The sequence below is a fragment of the Calypte anna genome, chromosome 3 (genome assembly GCF_003957555.1).
Source record: "Calypte anna isolate BGI_N300 chromosome 3, bCalAnn1_v1.p, whole genome shotgun sequence".
NCBI lineage: Eukaryota > Metazoa > Chordata > Aves > Apodiformes > Trochilidae > Calypte > Calypte anna.
In genome coordinates, this window is record NC_044246.1 from 91,965,667 (window position 1) to 91,991,065 (window position 25,399).

Here is a 25,399-nt window from a genome sequence, read left to right on the forward strand (position 1 = left end):
AGTTACTTCAAAATGGTTTAATGCAGCTCATTTATTTTGGGTGTGGGCAAAACTGGCAAGTTATTGCGAGTGATCAGAGAATCAAACTGCTAACACCAGAAAAATTATCCCAGAATTTGTTCTATTTCACGTCAGGACCCAAAGAAGATAGTTTTATAAAATATACAATAAAAAAACCCACAAGCTTTGAAGAGTTAAGACCAATCTCTGCATTGTTCTGGGGATGCTTACAAGCAAGCTTACTTGCAAGCTGTGCATGCACCTAAGAATTCTAAGAAAAGCTACTGAAGTACTTGCCTACTGCAGTGTGTTGCTAACATGGCAAAGTGAATTCGCCATTAAGAAAAGACCTAGAAATTTCTTATCAGTAGAATGCTTCAGACTCAGTAGGAGGTAGATATTTACAGTAAACCAGGATAGGATTGGCTGATATATGAAATAACATACTTTAAAAAAATTAAATCCTAGTGTCACTACCGTCCTCTCAACAGGTTTCACTGCTTGCTGCTCAGAAGTTCAGCTTTTAAGTAGCTAATCAGCTAAAAACAGTTCACCTGGGAGTAGTAAAACACTAATATTAGACAAGAAGCAGGCTAATCAGCTTGTCCTGGACACAACAAGTCACTTGTTGGAAAGGACAGTGGTATGCAAGTTTCCAGTACTCACTTTTCCACAATACGCTGATTATCAAAAATATGGAATGTTAGCCAGAAAAATAATCTCAACACATAAATTGTGGAAAAAGCCTGGAGCAACACATGGGATGGAAAATCTGTTGCTTTGCTAACTACACTTACAATGGTAGCAAGTCCTTTTTTTGTCTTTTCCTGCTCCTGCATGATGGAATTGTGACTTTCAATAAAGAGAACTCATATGCAGTAACTGACAGGTTAATATTAAATCCACTGCCCCACTAGAGTTAATTGCTTTTACCTAGTTACCTGTTTAGCTAACAAAAGGAACAGGCAAATTTCTTTCCTTGCACTGAACCCTCACCATAATGGCTTTGAAAGCACCTGAAGTAGAAAAAGTTTTGAGAGAGGAAAAAAAGTTTTGTTTAAAAGGTTTATATTCACTGCTCAGGCTCCTTAAAGCATCAGCAAGAGAGAAGAAACAAACAGAGGCTGGGAAGGGAGGGCTCATGATTTAAAAGACACCTACTGCTTCAACATGAGAAGCACCATCAGCTTTTTCTGGCTATAAAATACAATTAAAACTGCCTGGAACTTTCAACACTTGATCAATCTGAACCACTTCATGAAATGGCACACATACAGACCACTAAAGAAATCAGAGGGACTACCAGGGGTCTTTAGGTTGCTGAATTTTGACCAGGAGGAATTACATGAAAGTAACTTTCATGATTAATCTGCTGTGAACCAAGCATTCAGGGTTTGGGGGGGGTGGGTAGGGAGAGTAGCCACTTGTCCCTGTTTGCACAGGGAGTATCTAAGCATCTTTTCAGCCCTGAAAACAAGTGACACTTCAACTGATTTAATTCCATTGTCATACCTCAACTTTTTACTAGACTAGACAAATTAACTGACTGTCTGATTCAAGCACCCAAGAAATTGTATAAGCTGCTGAAGTGCCTGCAGCAGAATGGAATCTCAAGTTGCCTCACTGAAAGAGCACAAACAAAAGAGAACAGATACAGCACTAGAGAGTGATAGTGCAGAGGATTAAAAAACACAGCCCCATCCTTCCTGTTTCTCCAGATACTCACTTTAAAAAAAAAATCAACTGAATCCAAACCTTTATTAACAGATTCAAAGTAAAGATAGGTGGTGGTGAAAAGCAAGTAAAACCAACACACTTTTGGGGATAGAAGGAGGATGGTCTGATAAAGGACTTCAGCTCCTCTAACCTCTCGTCAATGATTTGAATTCCATGCTGAGCTCAATTAATTTTCTTTTTCAAATGAATGGAAGCAAACCCCTTCAATAAACAACTCATTCCACCTGTCTTTGGCTGAGATGACCACAAGCAGATGATACCATCCCAGGGTGCAGGAATGTGAAACTGTCCCAAACAAAGGCAATAAGCCTGGACCACCCATTTCTCTGTAGCCAAAGAAACCAAACTAAATATTCCTTCCCCTATTAAAACAAGCAAATAAATAAATATATGGATTGCCAACCAGCTATTTCATATCAAAGCTGATGCATCAAGTAGTGGCCATCTTCTGGCTAGTTTTTGGGCTGAGGTACAGTCTCAACAGGACTGTACAAAAATCAACAACCTCGTGACACAGCACCTATCACAGAGCTATCAAGCACCCATCAAGATATATGCCAGGATGTGACTTCAACAGGAGGGAGCAGGTACCCACGGGCCTCCAAATGAAAATTGTCATCACAGAGCAAGGAGTCCTGCTGCCTCTGGCTTTGGTCTGTCTTTTTTAAGGACTTATTTTCATCTCAGATGAGTTTGCCAAGGTTCACTTGGACTCTGGGTAGTAAATATAGAGTTTCCTTTATTTTTAAACTTTTGTTTTGTCAGTTCCAGTATGTACTTTAAAAATAAAATTCTAGCCAGGGTTGGAGTAAGCTGTACCAAAGCCTCATTTTCTTTCTGGTTTTATTTTAACAGCAGCTTACCAAGACCAGAAGAACTCTGCCTAGGGAAGAATGAAACTGCACTACCCTTAACTAACCTACATCTTCATGCAAAGAGACCATGCCTTGAAGCTTACATGAGGAATCTTTGGTATGATAAGAATTACAAAAAACCCAAAACAATGTATTTTGAAAGGCTAAATTTGAATATTTGTAGTTGGTTTCCAATACCTACTTGTTAAATATCAAAAAGAAAGCAGTGCCTTTTGTAAAAGCTTAAAATCAAAATTTTAGAAGTTAAATTACAAATATCATCAATTACTGCAGTTATTAGTTTTAACAGAAAACTTACTGACTCCCCTAGTCTCCTTCTCCCCCATCTTCTCCCAGAAACCCCCATACAACCAATGCTGACTGGAAGAAATGTTCAGCAGCAGGAGGGATGTGGTTGGCCACACCAGAAGTGCCAGGTGTTTAAATGTGTCAGGTTGTTGAAATTCAGGTTCACTGCATTAGCTCACACTAGATATGCAGAATCTTTGCTCTGAACTCAGATTAACCAAGCCCCTGCACGGAACAAGTTAGTAGTCTTTGTTAGATCATGGCACACCAAGAACCCAGAGACACCAAAATCAGTCTTTTGCAAAACTGGTATTTCCTGAATTACTCTTGGTTCATACTTACCTTTATAAATAAACCAGAACCCATAGATTTTATAAGACCTTGAAATAAATACTGGACCACTGGAAGTGCAACACAGTAACAATGATAGTAAATTCCAGTATTAATTCATACATACTTTAATTGTTCCTTTAATGATACAATAAATCTACTGAAGCTTTTGAAGATTTTTTTTATTATGGTTTTATATACTTATATAAAACCACCAAAGCACTTTAGAGAATCATGCTTTCTTGTGTAATACATAAAACTAGTTTCATACTGTGCTTCTGTCAGTCTATCGTGCTGTTTTTCAAGTTATTTTACAGATGGCACATTAAAAAACAAAACAAACCCACAACAGAAATAGGAATTCCTAGTGACAGCAACGCAACACGGCATCCAAACCAAGATGTTTCATTACAACTAAGTTAAAGTGTGAGTGCATTATGTAATAAACAATAGCAGTTTGGTCATTTTAATCTTAATTTTGTTTACAGCAAAACCAGCATTTGTGTTCCACCATCTAAAATCCCATGATAGAAATGTGAGTTCTCTGCTGCAAAAATCCCAACAAATCACGATCTGAAAAGAAAAAACATACCTAAAACAGGAGACCAGGTTTAAATCTATTCACTTTCCTTGAGAATTGCTATATTTAAGACTAATATGACATACCAGACACAGTAAGGCACAATGGGTGGTACAAACAAATGAATACAGTTGTCCATGAAACTTGTTCTCTTCCACAAATACTAAAATACGTACCGCTCAAGATAAATTTTCTCTTAAAAATGAAATACATCATCTTGTTATGAAAGTCCTATACAAAAATTTAAAATTTACACCATCTGAGCTGCCAAAAAAATAAAAAAGTCTATCATGTTCCACAAAACTATATTTCTCACCAGCACATCCAGTCACTGAGAAAAACGATATCCCAGCACTCTGGAAAAGAAAAGCATTATTTCCCCTGTGTTTAAGACAAAAATATCGTATTCTGCATACAGTAGTGTATTATACTTAAAAAAGCCTAGCACTATTAAAATTACAATATTGGTTTGGAATTTATTGGTTCACTGCCTGGATGAAATAAGGCACTTCTTCCAGTGGGCAGCACTTTTCACATATATGGAGACGATGAATCGGGTTCTGGTTAAAAACAAAGAGGGGCTCAATGAGGTCCCAGAAGATGACAGGAACATTTCAACAGCAGGGGAAGACACAGGAGGTAAAACCTGGAGATGAAACTCTACACAGAAGTGGTCACTCTGTCAATGGCATTATTGACCTCGTTTTTGTTTGAATCCAGTCCTTTAGCAGCATTCATATCATTCCGTAAATTCTCCACTGTCTTTTTCATGTTCTTTAATTCTCCAGGGTGTGGAGTGGCTCGCCTTAGAAGTGTTCTCTAAAAATAAACAGTGCAATAAGTGGTTTTGCCTTTGTCTCTTTGAAAAATAACATACACTTTCAAGGCTTTAGCATTTACATACCGAATATTAAGTATCAATTTTTTTCTTTTTTTTCTCCCCTTTTCTTTTTCAAACTATGATGCTCTAAGTTGAACATATTTTTCATAGCTGCCTGTTTATGAAGACGGTGAAAGAGGTTTTAAGAACTGCCTAGGAGCAAATTTTTTTTCTCTCTTGACCTACTAATCTGAAAGCCACTCAGGTGAAGTACAATAACTAGCTATAAAGTGAACATTCTTTCATAAATACAGTTGGAAATTATTTTTTTCCCCCAAAAACATCCAAGTAATCTAAGATCAGATTTTAAACAACAACAAAAAAACACCAACACTCAGCTGGTTTTGAAAGAATCCCATAAGATCTCTTTACAGTGATCTTTTTACATGTTTGTGGGGAGCTCTGTATGCCTTTCAGCCCCACCACACAGTTTGGTTCTCTTGTCAATTGAGAACAAATATCCTTCAAAACATGGAGGGGGACATTACTCTCCCATCTAAGACATGAAAGCGTCCAGTATCATTGTTCTGCAACCTTTACAGGGGAGAAAAAAATTAAGAATACCCCAGTTAGCATCCAGATTAGAGACCAAAACACCAAGAATTATTGCATAAGTATGTATCAGTACAATACACACACATGCAATTATGTGCAGTGGTTATACATGTAAACTGTGCAGGCTACAGCAGAACTGATCACCCATAAATGGGTGCACTGGTCAAGAATGCGCTGGAAATCTGCCCTTCCTGTCTGCCCCCCAGTAAGATCATCAACTTTTTACCCTAAAAAGGTTCTTGCCCCAAGTCAGGCTGTAATACCATGACTGGAAGCAGTTATCATTAACTCCCAAGCCCTCATTATTTTATGGACATTTTCAGTTTGAAGCAGTTGTTAAGAATCATCATCCTGAACTCCCTTATCAGTCAAGTCTATGAACCATGCTTGCCACAGACATTTAGTTTCTGCTGGATTAAGCACCTGAAAACATAGATCTTCATTTCCCTAATAACCAATAATTTTTATACTCACTTTTAAAAGTAAGAAAGTGTTTCTAGTGTGCTACAATTCAGATAGTGCCTTGAAGTATCTCAAGCTGAGCTCTTAACAAGGGCCACCAGCAAGTTTTTAGAGCATTAGAAAAGTACAGTGAAAATCTGATTGAAGCAATTTTTAATGTTTACAGAGAGTTTTGATTGTTAATGAAAGTAAAACTACAAATCACGTTGCACTTTGATTGTCAGGACATGCAAAGCCCAACTTAAGGGAGAGGTCTGATAAGTACAGTGACAGATGTTCCCACTTCCTTTGTTTAAGTGGGAAACTAATGAACAACATTCTTGCTGTTTATGGACACTTATGGTTGTTTCAGTGCAAATGGTGCAGAAAAGAAAGAAAAAGAAGAAATAAAGAGAATTAAAAAAAGTTTTGAAACAGAAATTAGAGACAAACAATGGCAAACTTAATGGAGACACATGCCAGAGTGCTGGAATCCTAAATTAGACCCTATATACTTTCAGGCCATAAAGCTTCACAGATGCAGAGGAAGATCCTATCTTGTTTCTGGAAAGGAAACATCCTGAGCAGACAAAGGAAAACGAAGCAAAAACAAGGACTATCCTGCATCAGAACACAAAGATTATATTCAAAGCAGCAAAATAAAAATAAAAAAAAGGAAAAAAGGTGTTTTAAGTAAATATGAAAAGTTTCAGCAGTCAACATGAACATTTCTGCCACAACCATATGCAAAAAGCGTGCAGTCACAACTGAAATAAAAATATAGCAAGAAAGCTCAGATAATGCAAAAGTTTAAGAAGTAAAATCACAGTGTCTGCAGATACCCAACAGCTTGGAAAACATACCATTTCGTTATCCTCTTCATCTTTTTCATCTTCTAAGAAACGAATTGCACTGACTCTATTCACTGCCCGCTCATTCCATGTTTCATCTGACATTTCATTTACCAAACTCTCCAGTGCACCACATCGTGGTAGGTTATCTGTTAGAACAGCAAAACATCAACTAAAGATTCACAGCAAGATGAAAACAAACATACTTTATTGTTAAAAATATCCAACTAATCACTCATTCAAGATTTACATTTTGTTAGTTCTATTTTGGTTTTGACAGAAAACAGCACATGCATTGGTTTTCTATTATTAAGTAAACACAATATATAGTTTCTGTGTAAATGAGAATTTCTGTATGTGTCATGTTTCAGGTTTGTGGCAGTTTTAGAGTACTGGTTATATTATATAATATCCTTGACACTCTGTGTTTTTCTTCTGAATCATGGCTGCCATCTGGCATTAGTTGGTTCCCTAAATGGCATTCCATAACTTAGGACCATTGCTTCTAATGACTTCATCCTTTTAGTATTGCTAGACATACATTCCCAACACCCTTAGTTTCAACCATTCTATCCTTGAAGACAGGAGAGTCATCTGGAGAGGAGGAAATCTAATTTCTAACAGTGAGGCCTTTAGGGAAAGTCAGTCTGCCTCAGTGACTCTCCCCGAGCTATTTTAATCTTCTCTAAATCTAAAGGGGTTAATTTGTTTAATTCTTAATGCAATTTGTGTCTTAAAATCCAGAAGCTAACACAAACCAGAGCCATTTCTACACTTCTACTGCTTTTAATGGTTTCTATTTGCTCAAGCTGCAGTCTTGAAAGAATGGAATTAATCTAGGTAACTTTGAGTACCTACAATACAGTTATCTACAGCTGAGCTTTTCTCCTCAGCTCTTCTCCTTTTGTATCCACAAGAGAAAAATCCACATGACTTCTTTTAAAAGTCTGTTCTCAGATGGGATAAATTAGTCCCCAGTGATTATAGCAACAGTTTAAATATTAGCTCAGACGAGTCCTGTTTAATGTTCACACACTGCTATAACAGGTTGAGAACAAAAAATTTCCAGCAATTGTGAGAGAAGAAACCCAACCAAGAGTTTATGGTTCCACCTGACCCAGAAGCAATTTTGAGCACAAGGTAAAAACAACTTACACTGCAATTCTACACTTGCTGAAGAGAAGTTACTGCATAGTAATGTTGCTTGAAAGAAAATCAGCTTGCTAAAAAGGAAAATGCCTACTGCTTATTACTAGCTATGCAATTATTTTTTGGTAAAAAGATTGTAGTTGAAAGTCACCAGTTTTTACTCTATATGTATATATGTAAGATATATAACCAATGTAAACAAATATGTACACCACTGCTTTGCCCACTGGCAAGCCTTAGAATAATGACTTAATTAAATCCCCTTCCAGGTCTGTATTTTATTTATTTTAGCTGGCACCCTTGTATTCCAATGAAACTCAGTCATGTTTCCCAAATCTTCTGAAAACCAGTGTGATTACAAAAAAGTGTAAAAGTGAAAATTCAACCAGAAGTTTGCTACTTTGCTCACTAGAGCTTACATGTGGCTTTACAAACCTTTATGGAACAGAGAATACATTAATCAAAAAAGTGCTTTTATACAAAGTGAAAACTGACCCTAGGCACTTACCTTGGCAACCAGGCTCAGAAGGCATTTGAGGAAGTAATACACATGTTAAAATCTTTTCTCCTGTTTCAGTGTCTGTGTCAGTCTGAAATGTCAGCAAAGGTTGGGACTGGTTATCGGACAACCACAAAGCCTTCAGTTTTAAGGTAGTCAGTGAGAGGGGAAGGTGCATCAACCTAGTTCAAAAATAAAGTAAGAAAAAGTCAGGGTAATCTCCAGGAGATTTAATAGATGGTCATGAAGTCATCTCTTAAGTATACATCCCTGAACTGAGATAAACAGGATTGAGATTAATGCCTCTAATAGAATGCACTGCAACAGCCATTAACTTCAACTAGTTGCTTCTTTTAAAAAAATCTGCAGTTTAAGTTTACACCATAATTCTCTGTAGCTGTGATTAACAGATAAAACAATGCTGAGCTTTCTCTATTGCACTAAAATGCCCTAGAAGGCAGACAGCTGCTTCTGCTCTGGAGCCTTATATATAAACAATTGCCAGAACAGAAGTATGTGTCTATGAGACAATTATATTGCAGATGAGATGCAACTTGCTCTTTCCTCTCTCTCTCTCTCTGGTTGTTTGTTTTTTTCCCATTTAATTTCCTACTAACCAACTAAATTAATTTGCTGGTTTATGCTTCGACCCATTCCTTTTTGTATTTTTATGTTTGAAGTGTATCAACCAAGATTCCCAAGAAGCTGCAAGGTCAAAGTGCTGTTGATACTTGCACTGTACCTCTAACATAAGACACTCAGCGTTATTTGACATTAAATCTGGTAGCTAGGGCTGAAACTCTATCAAATGGCCTAGATTCTCAATTCTAATTCAGAAACACACAAATCCTATTTTTAAAATCCTGTTTTTTCCTCAGGGTCTGAGCAATCCAGCGAATGTACTCATGACAACACACGGTTTATGCTACTTTGGGACAAGAGGGAAAAGCATTTTGACCATTTCCGCAGCAATGCTAGCATAAAAGTCGTGATTGGTTTTTCACTACGTCATTCTTTGACCTAATGTCTTTTGTCATTGGAAAAAAATAAGTAAAACTAGAAAAATAACATGACAACACAAAAATCTCTTACCTGTTTCCAGCAACATCCAAAACATGAAGTTCAGTGGCTTGTGAAATTTCAGAGGGAATCCGAGATAATCTGTTGTCACGCACAGAAAAGACGTTGAGACTGCAGCACCCTCCAATCTATATTAGAGAAAAAAAACCCAGTCTGGTTTTGCTGCAGTAGGATAGGATAGACAGAGGCATCCTGCACAGGTCATGTCATATGTCATAGCACATTCAAGTTACAATGCCTGCCAGACACTTCACCCAGAGGTACAGGCTGCAAACGAGGGTTAGATTAAATAAAGCCTGACCTGAAGACAGTCTGTTGGAGCAGTTTCTTGAACATCTGCATCTACTAATAATATATATTTCTACAAATAGGTCAGGTTCTACCTACCTTTTTAAGCCCATCACACCAGGAAGAGTTCACTAACCATACAGATGCCACTTTGTAGACAAAGCTCACAAAAAATACTAGCTTTAAGTTTCAACTTTTTCTAGCTTTGTGTTTTACATATTAATTCTTTCCTCATGGTAACTTTAGAAACAAGCAAGTGCAATAGGGCTTTAGGCAAGGCAAAATGCTAAATTACACCAGTCAACTTCCAATGTTTATAGAGTCTATGAAGAGTAATGAAGAGTCCACCAAAAGTAGAAGACTTCAAGTAACATCTTTGATGCTCTGTTTTACTAGAAGCATCTGATTTCAAGCTGATTCCCATATGAACTGGCCAATTTAATCTAATATCCTCCGCCTCTACCAATTTACCCGAACACAAGCATTTCCAAGCTATTTTTTGGGTGTAAAAGATAGGAATTTTCAGTTTTAGCCTTCAGATATTTTAAGTTAAATGTGTTTCCAGAAAAATAAATATTTGATTGAAACACATCATATTCCACCATTTTGTTCCAGAGGGCAATTACTACTCCTATAAACAGAGATTATTAGTTTTAGCAACTTGAAAGCTGCTTCAAGTAACTCTTTGTTCCTATTCACAAAGGAAACTTACCTTGTTTTCTTATCATATAGAGCTTCAAAAGACACTGCTGTTTGTTTACTAGTTCTAAAACTCACCATGAGAAAGGAAAAAAAAAAGTTTCTTCTCTTACTCCAAGTATTAGAGGCAACATATTTCAACACCTTTTGAAGCTTTCAAGTTCAGCGGCCTTAGACCCTATCAACAGACAGCAAACCTACTGAAAGATCTTAGCTCAAAAATTAGAGGACTTCCATAGTCACACACATGTAATAAGGTTTATCTGTCACACTACAGTCACCACATCGCTACACCTTGGTCAGGAGTCCCCACATCTAACCCAAAATTATTTATGTGTTCCAGTTTACTGTCAGTTCTGACTTTGCAAATCCACATTTCAGTTCAAACCCAAGTTTGAGATTACAAACACCACAAAAGTTTTTCCTCTAGTCACAGTAAAAAATCATGTTGATTTAACCTACATTGTAAACCATGTAAAAAGCCATTTTTAAGAAGGATGCAACTGTGACTTAAGAAATAAAACAAAGAATGGAGGATTTATACCCCACTCACCTTCCTTTGTGTCATAAAACACATATTAATGAAAGAAAGTGGCAATCAACTGCTCAAGGCCTTTGATTCACAAGGTATTCACAGTGCAAAGCTATAGCACAACATTCCCTTGAGAAAATAGAATCTGGGATGGTTTCCCTTAAATCACTTCATTCTGAGATGCAGCTATTTCAGCTTTCCCCACCCTGCCTGTATGCTAGGAGCAGCAACCTTGTTACTCACTTAGCTTGTGAATCAAAGCCCTTATAAGCCAGCACTCAAAATTCGTGCTAGAACTCTGCTATTCACTTTAAAGGGTGTAGATTCTTAAACAATGTGCCTTGACACATCCACAGACTACAGTGCCATACTGAAAAAAATGAATTAAAAAAATATTTATACACACACACACTAAGTGTCTAATTGGTGTGTTTAACATGAGGAGCTGCAAAAAAGCAAGAGCTACAATTAGTGAATATTGATGAGCTGGCAAGTGATGCCCTAACTGTACACAAAGTGTTTGCTTTCCCATGGATGAAATTTGTGTTACTCAGTCTTGGAGCATGGAGATCCAAACAGTTTAGCCAAACAAACAAAGTAAAGCCATGCAGCTCTGATGAGACTGATTCTTCTGTAATTTTGACGATGGAAAAATGCAGCAGTGGAACTGGCCAGCCTGAGTCATCATGCATTTAAAGCAGTTCAATGAAAGATAACACTAGAACTGTGGACTGAGTAATACTTACAGGGTTATCAATTTACCTGACCCATAATTTTCCAAGCGGCTAACAATTAAGAAAATACAAGAAATGTTCAATATGTTTTTCTTTATCTGTACTGGACAAGAGCATGCCAACAAATGGAGACAGAACATACATTCTTCTACTGCCAAAGGATTGTTATGTTATTTTAACTTTATTCTAACTATCAGTCAATAGGCAATTGTTCAAAGGTTTTGTTCCATTCAGAGGTAGTGAAGACCTTTATTTCCAGACACTATTTTTTTCATGAAATGTTTTTTAATAAAATGCAGGCAGCATCTAACAAGCAGTATTGGGTGTGATATTACAGAAAAGTAAGACAAGCTGACAGTTTAAAAAACCTAAAGTCTTTGTAATTTCAAAAAAGATGACACCCATCCAGCAGTACAGAAAGACATTAGGTCCAGCATTTGAAAACCTGAAGACAAAGTGGTACCACTGAGGCAAAGTGCACACACAGGCTAAATGGCATGCTGAAAGGAAAACACTGTGACCACCAAGAAGTAATACTGTACCAGAGCATCACTGGTTTGGCTGGAAGTCATTTATTGACAAATAGCCATGCTTTCCAAGGGTTTGATTACATGCTTATAAGGGACTCTGCCAAACCTCTGCATAGTCACCAAGTACACAGCTGAGACCATAAGCCCATGTAACAGTGAAGCACACAGTTCATTTCAAGCATGGACTTCAATTAATGAGGACAAGCATTTGCTTAGTTCTAGGCACGTGAGTAGCTGTTCCAAAGACTGGAGGCTTAAAGTACTCTCCACATTCTTCTGCATTGTGCTAGACATCAGAAAAAGGTTTCAAATGAGTTGTGCGTGACTAAGTCACACTCTTGAGATTTATTTCATTCTATCAACTTTAACTGAAGGGTTATTCACTTTCTCGCCATACCATCTCCAAAGAACAGTCAGTCTATATAACAAACAAAGACAAAATCAAAAAACAAATACCACACAACAGTCAGGCAGAAAATTATCATTACTATGAAGTGCTAATTTTGAGCTCACTGATTTTATAGTACTGTAAAGTCTGAAGAAAGCTTATCTGTACTCAGGTGGCCTTGCTCCAGAGGATGAGTGCCACTAGAGCCCTCCTGGATTCCACACAAAATACTAGCAATACAGAGGATTCTTTTGCTCTTTTCTTCTACCTCAGGGAATCATCTTTTTAACAGCTTCCTTGTTCTGGAGTAGCAGGAAGACTTAGTCATACACAGAAATACTGTCATCTTGGCTGCTAAAACTCCTCTCTATGTTCTGATCATGACCAACATCTATTAGTTCAGCCTCCTGCTTTTTTGCCAACCACATACCCACTGCCAGTCCATCTTAAACAGTCCTCCAGAAATGCAAGTCTTATCAAATCACCTCTCTGCTGATGTTTCTGATGACTTTACTCTCTGCTGCAGATTGGTTTTTTGACACCTGCATCATCTGGGTATTTTTGGTCACTTGACTTCCACTGCACCTCTCTGTTACATTTGTTTTTTCTAACTGATGACACCTTTGCAGCTTTCTGGAGGTTAACTCAAGAAGAATGTGCAGATTCATCCCTCTTTTCACACTTAGATCTCTCAAAAAACCTCCCATTTGCTCCCTCTCAAGCCCAGCTGTCAATCACAGTCATTTCTCACTACAGACCAAATTCCACTGATTACAATGGCACATCCTCACACTGGTGGTGCTCTAAAGCTCAAACACAAATTATAGGCTGGAAACTTAGAATACCTTCAAGTTACACTAGCTGAATAACATTTTTTCATTTCAGCATCTTCTAAATGTTCAAAAGTATTATCAAAAGCTGTTATCTATCACACAGGTATAAGCAATGCAAAAAAATTATGTCATTATGACAAATACTTTATGAATATTCTTTAGCACATGAGTAGGTAATGTCTAGGACACACCTCTTCTATTCAGGTCTCAATACAGCTGTCACCATCAAGAACTCTCACTAGGTTAACAAAACTGGTAAATATATAGGAAATCCAAACACAGTCCCTACTGTGTTGTAAAATCTTTTCCAGGGTTTCATAATCAAAATTTTGTTTGGATTCTAAGTAAATAGTAAGAAATTTCCCTTGGTCCCAGATAAAATATATTCATTCTATAATACAAGCAAGCAATACATTTAGAGGTGTAAGAAACTGCCCGATTCACTATTATTAGCCTTTATTCAGTTATTGTTGACTTTAAATTGGATTGGAAAATGTTCTGCAAACTCACTTCAAGTTGCCCTGCACCACTGCTGAACAGTATGGGAGGAGCACAGCAGGAGAACTTCTCTGCCCTCTGATTCAAGACAAGTTTTCCTGCATTTTTCCTTAGTGCCTTTTTTTTCTTTTGAAACACACAAACACACACTTCAACACAAATGAGGAAAGGCCATCTGAAGCTAAAACCAGAAACAATAAAGCAGCCCCAACTTGTTTTTAAAAAATAAATTAAGAAAAATGCAAAAAGCACAGTTATTGCCCCTGCAGTGTTACCTACTATAGTAGTAATTCTCACAATATACCTCAGAGCCAGTAAGGACACATTGCCAGATCTCTGCAGGTTGTAGAGACTCATTAACAAAAGCACATGAACTGCAAAACATTCCAAGGAGGTTATTTATGCAAGTGCCAAAATCAACACAGAAGTTTCACCAGTCTTCCAGTGCCAGGGTGGGATTTCAATACCAAAGACTCACCAGGCAGGTCTTTCAAGTTTCAGAGGGAAAACATTTGTATCTATGAACAGGCTCAGACACTGGGTTTTCGCCACTGTTTCACCATTCAGTTCAGTCAGAGAGGAACTGAGCCATAAGATGAGATACTGAAGATGAAATCTGTCAGTGACTCAAGTCTTGGTCAGCTGTTCCACATTCTACCTTCTACATTGGCACCAGATACAGAAGCACCTTTGAACCAGGAAACTCTATAGAGTATGTACATACAAACTCCTCAAAGATCCCAGCTCAACCAATCTTACACCAAATGGCAGAGATTGGTTTTAAAGTGTACACTGAGACAACCTGGCAATGTGACAGTTTGACATGTCGACCCAAAATCCAATCTAACAAACTGCTAACAAAACAAAAAACTAAACTAAATCCCCCATTTCCCCCAAAACACCAAAAAAAACCCCATACCACCACAAATCTACAACTTGTAGATCATCTCACCAGGTTATATTAGAGCAGGCACATAATTTCTGCCATTCTACCTATAAAGGCTTTCTTTGCTATAGGAATAATTCTGGAGGTAAAGACAGAGCCATAAGCAGTTAGATATGGTATTAGCTACATATAGTCTCCTCCAGAGTTCAATTTTTTCCATTCCCAAGTTACCAGACTCTATGTCTTTGTCCCTCTCCAAGAGAAACCAGTAAAAGGCATGTCCCACACCCATTTTCTTCCAAGGATGAAGACAGACCACAAATGTATGGATATTCTAGCACTCTGTAAGGCAGAGAAAAAATGAGAGAAAATGGGAACAAAAAGAGGGAAAGGAAAAGGGGAAGATACTGAGCAAGAATATTTGCACTGCATGCTGTACATCTGACACTGCTTCTGTGAAGGAGGAACCAGTGTACAAGTACTAATAATACTGATTGATGTGCAAACATCTGAGACCCAATTTTGGGCATACTATCTCAAGAGACACCTTAAGCAACACAGAGCAGGCAGGAGTGCTGAAAACGACTGCTGCCAGAAGCTCATGTCTGGCTTTAAACATTAACTAAGTCAACTTGAGACAAAAATAAGTGGAAAAGAAGGTAAGCTTTCTCACTGTCAAGCAGAACTTCCCAACAGACAGAAAAAAGATGACACATCTTTCACTTTTCCTCAAGCACTCTACCAATGCATTTTATATTATTTTTTTCCAAGTCAGGAAGAATGAGAAAGAAAACCAAAATTGAACATTTCACCAAGACACTAAACTGTTCCTCTCTGACATCCAAAACAAAACTCAGAGTTGGAATCTTTCCTGTTATAAGCACCCCTGAAGTGTCTCCTGTGGATGCTTTGCCCAACAGTAAACACTACTCCGTATATATGTACACTGTGTTTACACAGAACATTATTCTCTTAGAGCTATGAAGTGTGACTCTTCATGGAATTTCTCTGAATTTTAACCAAAAAGCAAACAGCTATTGGTTAAGAAAACTACTACATGACGACAGTGCAGCTCCAATAACTGATGAAATACAAACAGTAGATTCCTTTCTGTTTTCAAAACCAGCACTTCAGCAATGTTAGAAGGCAATATGACGACTTTGAGGGGAAAGTGTTTTGTTGCATACCCTAAGCACAAGGAATTGAAACTGAAGCTTGAGAAATTGAAACTGAAGTGTCTCATGACCTAGACGATAGGTTCTGCAATACATGCACATTAATGGTATTTTTGAGACAAACCATTGCAGCTGTTGTCTATGTTTTCTGTTTGCTACCATTACCAGCTTGGAATTCAAAACCACTGGTCTAGGGGGTGGATATGACCATTCAGTTGGAGAAGGACTGACTTTCTTAAAAAAAAAATAAAAGAATTTTAAAAATCCACATAGCTAAGCATACTTCAATGAAACATTCTAGAAATCTTACACTAAATACAATTTCACAGTGTTGCATCTGTATTTCTTAGACATCCTACAACTCCTCAGCTCAACTCACTCCAGATACCAATATCTATTTCCTTATTACCCATGTTCTCCAAATTCAGACTCATCACTGACTTTCTGACCCCTTGTGCAGGTATCCCCTCTCCTCTCTCATGTGCACTAACATTCTCCACACATATTCTTGTTCTGTACTTCATGCTTCAATATTGCCAGTTTCAATATTGCCTCACTGACTGGGCAATGCTTTCTGCCTCTGAAACCCATTCCTTGTTTCCAAGTTTCCAGCTTCTTGTTTAGCATCAATCCTATCGTTGTAGTGCACGAAGACCTTGAACCTATGATTGTCCTCAAACAGAAACACTCCACATTCACCCTGCTTTACCTGCTTCTGAAGCTGAGCATTCTTCTCTCACCTGGTCCTGTCCCTGCTCACTCCGAGCCATGGTGCTTGCCCTCATGCCTCATCTCCAATACCACAAACTTCATTAAGACAAGTGCTTATATACTACATAAGCTATTAATGGCCAATCTGGAAATAAAGCGTATCAATAAAATCTTTTATGCTATAACAAACTGAGAGCAATCCTGCTGGAAGGTGGACTAGACACATAATTGTCTGAGTCTTAAGTACAGACAATTTAGGACACCTGTGCAATGTATTAAATTAAGTTCTTTGCAAAGACATGGAAAGCTTTCTGCTCAATGAGAGCAAAAGATCAAAACTGTCATCATACCCCAACACAGAATCAGTTTTCCCAATGTCCTTCCTCTCCCTAGCATTCATGCAACCTGTCTGTGTACATCCTCTCCAGTTTTATGTTCAGCACCTGCATCACCTCTACAGAGGAAACACTGTTTAGCTACAGCAGCGACACTACTCAAATCTTCTCTTCCATCCTCCACCTTCCCCCATCAAACATACACTTCCAAGCCAATCTTTAAAGGAGCAGTAAGGGCTATTGTGGAGCCCTGACTGGGTGACCAACTTGTAGCAGCTCAGACATGAGCTGCTGGAATTGTTGCTGTCAGCGCCACAGAATCCTCTACCCATGCTCCATCCCTCCTCCTCTAACCATCACCTCTCCCCCAGCTCCCAGTTCCCAGCCATTTTACCTCCCCCTCACACCTCTTCCTCAAGCTGCCCAAGAATGCAGGCCTGAGCAAAAGTGAGCACTTCCTAGCCAGAACTGGTACTCCTCTCAACTCTCATCCATCAGCTGCCACCTGCTCCTGAAGTGAATGAAAGTGGGGAACAAAAGCTACAACCTCAGTCACACACTTGAAATATGTAAGAAAATTAAGGGGACAAAAATTACAGAGAAACAGTACTACAAACAGAACCAGCTCACAGTGCCATGCTCCCATCCACTGTTCTCTTTCCAGAATTAACTGCTGAACTGCTGAACTAACTTGTTAACAGTGTTTACTGTGTTACGTTTAACAACAGAAATTTTAGCACTGCTTCATTCCAATACTGTTATGACAGACCATAAGCCCTAGTGATCACGGCTGTAAGATTCCAGAGTTGAACACACCTCTGTAAGAGGTATCAGAGATCTTGGTCGTGTCAGGTGGTCTTATATTTAAAGGCAAAAGTAGTCCCAACATCTTCAAAATCAAAAAGACTGTAAAAACAGTTCCTGAACCGTTTTTTAGAATATGAAACTTCTTTTGGTATTGCTCCCAAGGGTGAAGTGAGGAGGACTCCGCAGTATTTTTGTCCTACATGCAGAAGAGGCATATAGATGTCTAAATGCATGCACTCTAACAGATCTCTTAGTCTTCATATACTCTGGACCTGACAAACCTACTGGGAGCTAATTAGATCCAAGCATTCTTGTTCAAATGCAAAGGCATTTTGCACTTCCAAGCCATTAAATCACCACAGCTGTTGTTCAGATCTACGTTTCTGCTAGTAACTGGTCTGGGAAGAATACCCAATGGATTAAAGCTGCCTACCACTTCTCTTAGGCATCTGAAATAGTTTTCTATTTGCACAGGTCACACCTGTGAGTTAGTTGCACAAAACTTACCTCTTTGGGCAAAGATGTTAATTTGTTTCTATCGGCATTCAAATTGTTCAGCTTCTTCAGTTTTCCGATGCTCTTCGGCAATGACTGTGCCAACAAAGTAATATGCAACAGAATTTGTAAATTCACAGAGTCAGAATAAAACTTGTCTCACTTTAAAGTTAATACAGTTCAATAGGCTTAATAGATTATTTACTTACTTTAATTGAATTAATTTAATTTAACAGAATTAATAGACTGAATAATTTTCAAAATTGCAGTGTAGTTAACACTCGTTACTACCAGGCTTTCCAAAGGAGATCCAAGATTTTATCTTACAGAAGAAACGTCCAGGAATGTCAGTTTCTAAACAAAATTCACTTATGGGTCACCACTGCACTAAGATGATAGAAGCACAACAGCTGCATGCAGAAGCTTGTATGCAGACTGTCCATATTATCTAACTTTGGGCTCCCTAAACCACTAACTGAGAAGCAAGGTGCTATGAGCTGACTTCTGAAGAGGCATCTTTCCAGCAGCCTTAAGCTCCTAACTCTACCAAGCACCAGCCAAGCATAAGAAATGTGCAAACCCATATTTTTATACTTCTGCTCTCCAAGTGTCAGTGCCACCTGACAGTCATTTAAAAATAATGGAAGAAAACATGTAGATGAAGAAAGGATGAGATTTTATTTTAGTTGACAACATACATTTAATATCTGCCTGGAGTAAAACAGCAGAGCACAGAACAGTATAACAGGAGTTCTGCAGAGCTCGAGGCATCTATTGAGTTCCAGCAAGTCTGAGCCAGATAACACACAGCAAAAACTGCAGTGAAGCAACAAAGCAGAAACTGCATTAAAGACAACACAGTAAGTGATACCTGCACACCACGTGGTCCAATTACTTTACTGGTCATGAAAGATTCAAGATTGAATATGAGATTGCTTAAGCCTTTGGATGGGTGGATTGTTACTACACACAACTTGATCTTCAGCATTCATTTAACAGGTAAGAAATAAGATGCATCTAAAGGAAACTCGCAGTACCAAGGGCAAGTAAACTTAATAGCTAAGTGATTCAGCACATTGCAGCAGGTCTTATTACCACCAGCCATTTGATCAGCCATGATCAGGCTTACCTGGAGTTGGTTTTCTGTTAGAACTAGTTCAGTAAGGCTTTCGCAGTCTCCGATTGAGTCTGTTAGTTGAATAAGTTTGTTCTGATCAACCTTCAAAATGGAGAGCCTTCTCAATTTTCCTGGGCAGAAAGGACATTTTTTATTAGCCCCAGTCAAGCTCTGCTTTAATTAGAGAAATTGTAACTACTGCAAAATTTTTAGAAATCCTCTAATACGGCAAAATTATTTTTTCAAGAAAAAAAAATATTCAAGCATTGCTTCACTTGGCACTTGTATTATTTTTGCAAGTTTATAACATCACTGAATTCACATTCAATATAAATATTCATGTTCAATATTTAAGCATATTAAATTGTATTAGTTACAATCTGAATGGTACCCTATGTAAATTTCAAGGACATGTCTACCCAAAGGACTATAAAGAGGACAAAATTATCTATTTTTTCCCTCAATTATACAATATTTACTAATCAAGAAGTGTTCAGAAGATCACCTACGTCTACTCTGCCCCAGTAAGAAAGGCTTGTACTGAAATAACAGCCCAATAACAAACCCAAACAGGATCAAGATCTCTTTGTCCTAATGCAGAACCAAGTTAGTGGGATACAAAACCCAAGTTTATTTTTCAGAACAGAAATCAAACTTTGAAGGTCTTCTCCCCAGGAAGGACAAAATACTACTTCAGAACAGAACACTCAAAAAAAAACCCCAACAAACAGAAGCTTGTTTTGCTCCTTTGTACCAGGATTGTCTTTGGTGCAAAGCAGAGGTGACCCAGGCAAGAGCCCATGACAGAGAATTCAGGAGACATCAGTAGCTTCTGACACCTCCCTGCCCATCCCCACATGGTCCAAAATAGCTGTATAGGCTGGCACATCAGATTTGCTGATGATGCTAAATCAGGAACAATCAGCTGATACACAGAAAGATAGTAACCTTATCAGAAACTGGAGGTTCAGCAAGGAGAAGTGCAGAGCTCCACACCTGCCCAGAATAAACCTTTGTAATGATACAGGCTAGGAAGTGATGGGCTGTACAAGAGCCCTGGCTGAATCTGAACTAGAAGTGAACTCTCACCAGAACTTAAGATAACACTGGTTGTACTATTTTAGGACGATCAGTGGAAGTTACTATATCCCAACTATCTGCACTAGTGGGGTCATACCTGTAAAATCACATTGACTTTCATGTTCTGTTTTCCCCCCTGACTCCCTAGTTCAAGTGTGATGCTGATGGGGTCCCGTATTGAGCTGAGGCTAAGAGACATGGCTTTGCCGACTCCTACCAGGAGGTAGGCAAGGAGGCATCTAAGAATAGCCCACAGCTACTTGAATGGCAATTACAGAGATAACAGAGCCAAACTCTTCTCTGAAGTGGCAAGCAAGACAGCAATGGCCACAAAACAAAGCACGAGAGGTCCCAGCTGGACACCTGGAGAAGCTTCCCCACTGGGAGGTGGTGCAGCACTGACACAGGCTGCCCAGGGGTGCTGAAGCATCCTCTAATAGGTGCTTTAGAGACTTGGTGAGACATTGCCACACCTATCCTGACCTGCCAGTGCTGGTGAGAGCCCTGCTTTGAGGGCTCTACAGATCCACCAAACCAACCAATGATTCCGTAAACAGCTGAGCTCCTCCCAGGAGCTTCCACAGAGACCAGTGAGGTTCACTTCAGTCAAAATACCAGATTTTCTCTATTTCACATAGTAAGTTCCCATATATCACGAAAGTAGTACCAGAGCCCTATCTAATCTTTCAAAAACAAGTAAGCTACTATATTCACATAAGAAGCAATATTAATTTTTTTGCCTTTGGAACAAAATTACACCAAGAAATTGTTACAAAATGCACATGTAAGCTAGGCTTGGCCTGAAAGAGCCTGGCTCTTTGCAATTGATCTCCAGCAACAGATCTCCATTTAAGAGGATTCTGGAGAAGCAGCAGCTCCTGATGCTCACCACCAGCCAGCATTACAGGCGTGTGCTCCTGTGGTGGGCTGCATGGGCTGTAGCCTTTCAGAAGGTACAGCTCCACTTGCCATGTCCAACAACTGTATTGGTCAGGTCAGGACATCAGAACGGCTGCTACAACTCTGCCCAAACACACTGTAGCCAATGTAGGACCCACAGCAGTCAACCCAACCCCATTCTCTTTTCTTAGGCTCATATAGTATATGGAGGGAAGGGGAAGTTCTGTTCCTTGTTTTCCACATGCCAGGCTAAACCACATTCTCAGCTCCTCCTTCCCCTACACCTTTATTTTGGAATAAAAAAAAATATCTTGGCAAGGAGAAGCCACACTCTTGCAACACAAAACTCTCCAAAAAAACAGCTGATGAGCAGCAGAGAAACAGGGTCTCCCTAACTACTTGACACAACTACTGTACCAGTTAAGACATTTACCTTAAAAAAGGCACTAGTAATGCTTCAGAAAACATTCCTCAGTTATTAACTCATTTTTAAGGGGCCAGGCACAGAAAGGATGCAGTTTGAATTCTCAAGGGTGAGGAGTAATGAGCTGAAGCTGGAATGACCATCCTCTGTTTGAGTATAGGATTAAACATATTGTCCAGTTGAAGATAATTAAGATAATTACACATCCCCACTAAAAAGGATGGGGGTTTTGTAGTGACACTGTCAGTCAGTCTTATCAAGTGACCTACATATGCTACAGATTGAGTTTTTACAAAATAGAGTTATGATGGTGACGTAGACACAGTAGGAACTGAGAGGATATATTAACTTTTTTTCTTTTGAGGAAGGTATCAAGTGAAGCCCAAAAAAGGATTACAAGGTAGTTATTATGCAGATAATTAAAATGCGAAATTATTACAGCTACACATTTCATACTAAGCAAAAACAAACACAAAAAGAAAGCTGAGACAAGCTTATCTCTTGCACAAAAAGACTTCAAAAGAATTGAAAATAAAGGACTTCCAATTTACAGTTGCATAAATGGTTCTGTGTGATATCTTTCACCTTGTACTTACCAATGCCATCAGGTAAAACCTGAAGTAAATTCTGAGAAACAAGCAAGTCTGTTAAAGAAGTCAGACCACTAATTTCTTCAGGAAGGCATTCCAATTTATTTTCAGAAACATCCAGACAAAGCAGGTTTTTCAGGTTTCCTACTTCCTGCGATACAAGACAAAAAATTTAAGTCATGCCCAAACATGTAACAAAGCAATCTGAAAAATGTACCATTGCAATGGAATTCCAGAAAGACAAACAGTTCTTTGTATGACCTCTAAATTGGCCATTCTTTGTATGACCTCTGAACATAGAAAACGTATATGATTACGTTTCATATAGGAAAAACACACCAAGTGATTCAGTCACAGTTTCTTATTCTATTAAGACTGTCTTCAGTAGTCAGAGAGGGTGTGCTGAGCACACCCAGGCAAGCATCAGCCAAAGCTGGAGTTTTCCTTAAGTAAAGACTGCAAAGTTGTTTTTTCAGAACGACAGATTATCAACCTCCACATAATTAAAGTCTGCCCCTCCCAATTAACCCCAGGCAAATTAGGATTAGTCTCTCCTGGCTGATACAGCAACATGCCATGACATCTAGGGATTTCGTATCTTAGCATATCTGAACTACAACAAATGCAGAAATAGGAATTGAGAGCATTGCTCTAGCAAGCATATTTGAACAGGCAAATTATACTGCCATCACCTACAACTATTAATGGTTACTTAAATCTTTTACAATGGTAATCCACCAATTATCTCAAATGCCTGACGGAGAAATACCTTTGTCCCTATTAGCCATCAGATCACACTACCATTCCTCATGTACACATACCTCTATACACACTCTAGAGTAGTTCTCATTTTAGTCATCCAAATCATCTTTTGGCGAAGAGAATGGCTGAGGCAGAAGGGTCCTTCACTCTTACAAGCATGAAATTTTCATACAGTTACAGTCTTGATCCTAACTTTCAAGACTGGTCCTTTTATTTTGGAAATGTTTGCCTCTCTGAAGAGGATCAAAAATACACACAGCTTTTACCTTACCTTCATCTTTTGGAAATTAGGCAAAATACACAATTATGGGCAGCTTCATTAAAAACAGCTGCTGAAGTCAAAATTAACCTTTTATGAATGATTATGAGTGGTCAACCATATCTACTTAAAAAATTATTAGACCAAGCCTAGGACAAAGCAAACTGTAACTGATAACAATGAGATCGATACAGCAAATAACAGCAAACTGCTCAAGGAACAGGAGAAAACAGGTTTCGACTTGGCTATAAACAAAAAAAGAGAGAAAAAGAAACCATCCCATGTTATCACGGTTCTTAAGAAAGGGAATTTAGAGTGCTGTAAGCTTTAAATGCTCAGGCCCCATCTGACTTATGTCAAACAGGGGATTTGCCTGCATAAATAAAAGTTTCTATCTATGGCGAGAGTTCTATTGCACTTCTCCCAAACACTGTGTTTGAATGGAATATGACCGAAAAAAACCCAACCTCACAGAAAGTGAGGGTTGGTTTGCTCAGCCAACTAGTGGCACCCAGATCATTGGGCCAGGACTGTAAACTGACAATGTGTCATCCTATATAATTTGAACAATGTATCTATTAGGAAATAATTCCTTTGTCAAAATCTTTAAAAGAAAACATCTGACATGATACCTACAATTGCAGAGAAGCTTATTAAGAGAAAACCTCTACACACCCAAAACCAAACCCAAGCAAAATGAATTGAGAAAACTATTCCTTTTTACACCACCCTGTAGGTATGAACAAAAAGGTTTTCTTTCACAACAGCATCCTCAAAACAGTACCAGTAGAACTCATCTTTACCTGAGGTATTTCAGCTAGCTGGTTTCCATCCAACCAGAGGTCTTTAAGATTGAAAAGTGCACCAATTGTTTCTGGCTGTAACATAAAAAGTGATAATGTTACCTAGCATAGGAGCAACTTTACAGAAAAAACAGTCACCCTGTGATTACAGTCTGAGTAAACCAGTCCTTACTCCAAAAACTCATTAGAAGTACCATGGTTAAACGCAGCAAGAGTGACTGTAAGCATTTGGGAACTCCATCACACAAATTAACTGTTAAAGTTTAACAAGCTGCCACACCTGACATGCACTAATAAACAGCATGCTCACTCTTAATCTACTACAAATAAAACATTTAATTGAGTCAGTTTAAGTGAGATGACATAACTTTTGATAGATCTGACACTATATCAGATGCTGAAACCCCCTTTGCCTCATCCTACTCCCACCCTGGAAACAGCTGAGCTTTCATCTGTGCACAGCCCACCCAGGTCCCAGCAGAAACCCACGTGTTCACTGTAACTGCAACTGCAGACAAGAGTTTTCACCCTTCCACTTCCTTTGCTTTCCACAGAAAAGGTCTGCGCAGTGCTCTCATTTTCTAGAGATTAACTGCAGTTCTTCAGAAAAAGCACTGAAGAAGACTGAACAGATACTGGAAGTACCAGCTCACTGAAAAAACTTGTCTGTACATATAAAATGATTCTGCCTCCATATATTTTTTTCATTCTTCAATTTGGTGCATCCTATGAATTATTTAATCTAAACAATGCACAAAACAAGATCAACGTGCATTTGCAGTGCCATGTTCTCTTACCAAGTGATAAAGTTCATTGTTTCCTAAATCAAGTTCTTCTAGTCGCTGCAGCTGGGCAAGTGATCTGTGAGATAAGTCAAAACAAAACCACATCATACAAAACCAAAGAAACCTCATGTATTTGAATGAGCTCATTTGACTGAAACCCACATTTCAAATTACAAACTATTGTAGACAGACAGTTATTTTACTGGGCATAGACTGTTTCTAGTAGTATCTTACTGATAAATAATTTGGCTTGTCAGTTTAACTGTATGCCCCTGAAACTGAAAACTTAGTAAAAATAAAGAATAATTATTTGACTGCCTATATAATCAGTTTCCTCAAGGTGGACAATGACACCCAGTTTAGTATAGTTAAAATAGATTTATTTTTAGGAGTAGGAGTAGTTTACAGTTGCATAATTGGGTATTACATGTAAAAGTGTGACTCAAGACTCAATAAATTGATTATTTATCTTCTCAACACCATCTACCCAATTCTGAAGGCTG

At 38.4% G+C, this 25,399-nt stretch overlaps 1 protein-coding gene across 1 annotated transcript in view; it reads right to left on the reverse strand.

The window, feature by feature from the left end:
- Positions 1 to 3,391: 3,391 nt before the first annotated feature.
- The window catches only part of LRRC1 (leucine rich repeat containing 1), a 69,507-nt gene continuing 47,499 nt past the window's right edge, over positions 3,392 to 25,399 (reverse strand). Inside the window, exons 6-14 of the mRNA XM_030447441.1 lie at positions 24,909 to 24,972; positions 24,112 to 24,186; positions 22,294 to 22,438; positions 19,306 to 19,424; positions 18,189 to 18,272; positions 9,278 to 9,393; positions 8,195 to 8,367; positions 6,550 to 6,686; positions 3,392 to 4,629 (exon numbers count right to left, since the gene is read on the reverse strand). Of these exons, the coding sequence (XP_030303301.1) occupies positions 4,471 to 4,629; positions 6,550 to 6,686; positions 8,195 to 8,367; positions 9,278 to 9,393; positions 18,189 to 18,272; positions 19,306 to 19,424; positions 22,294 to 22,438; positions 24,112 to 24,186; positions 24,909 to 24,972 (1,072 nt within the window). The 3' untranslated portion in view covers positions 3,392 to 4,470. The remainder of the gene's footprint in view (positions 4,630 to 6,549; positions 6,687 to 8,194; positions 8,368 to 9,277; positions 9,394 to 18,188; positions 18,273 to 19,305; positions 19,425 to 22,293; positions 22,439 to 24,111; positions 24,187 to 24,908; positions 24,973 to 25,399) is intronic.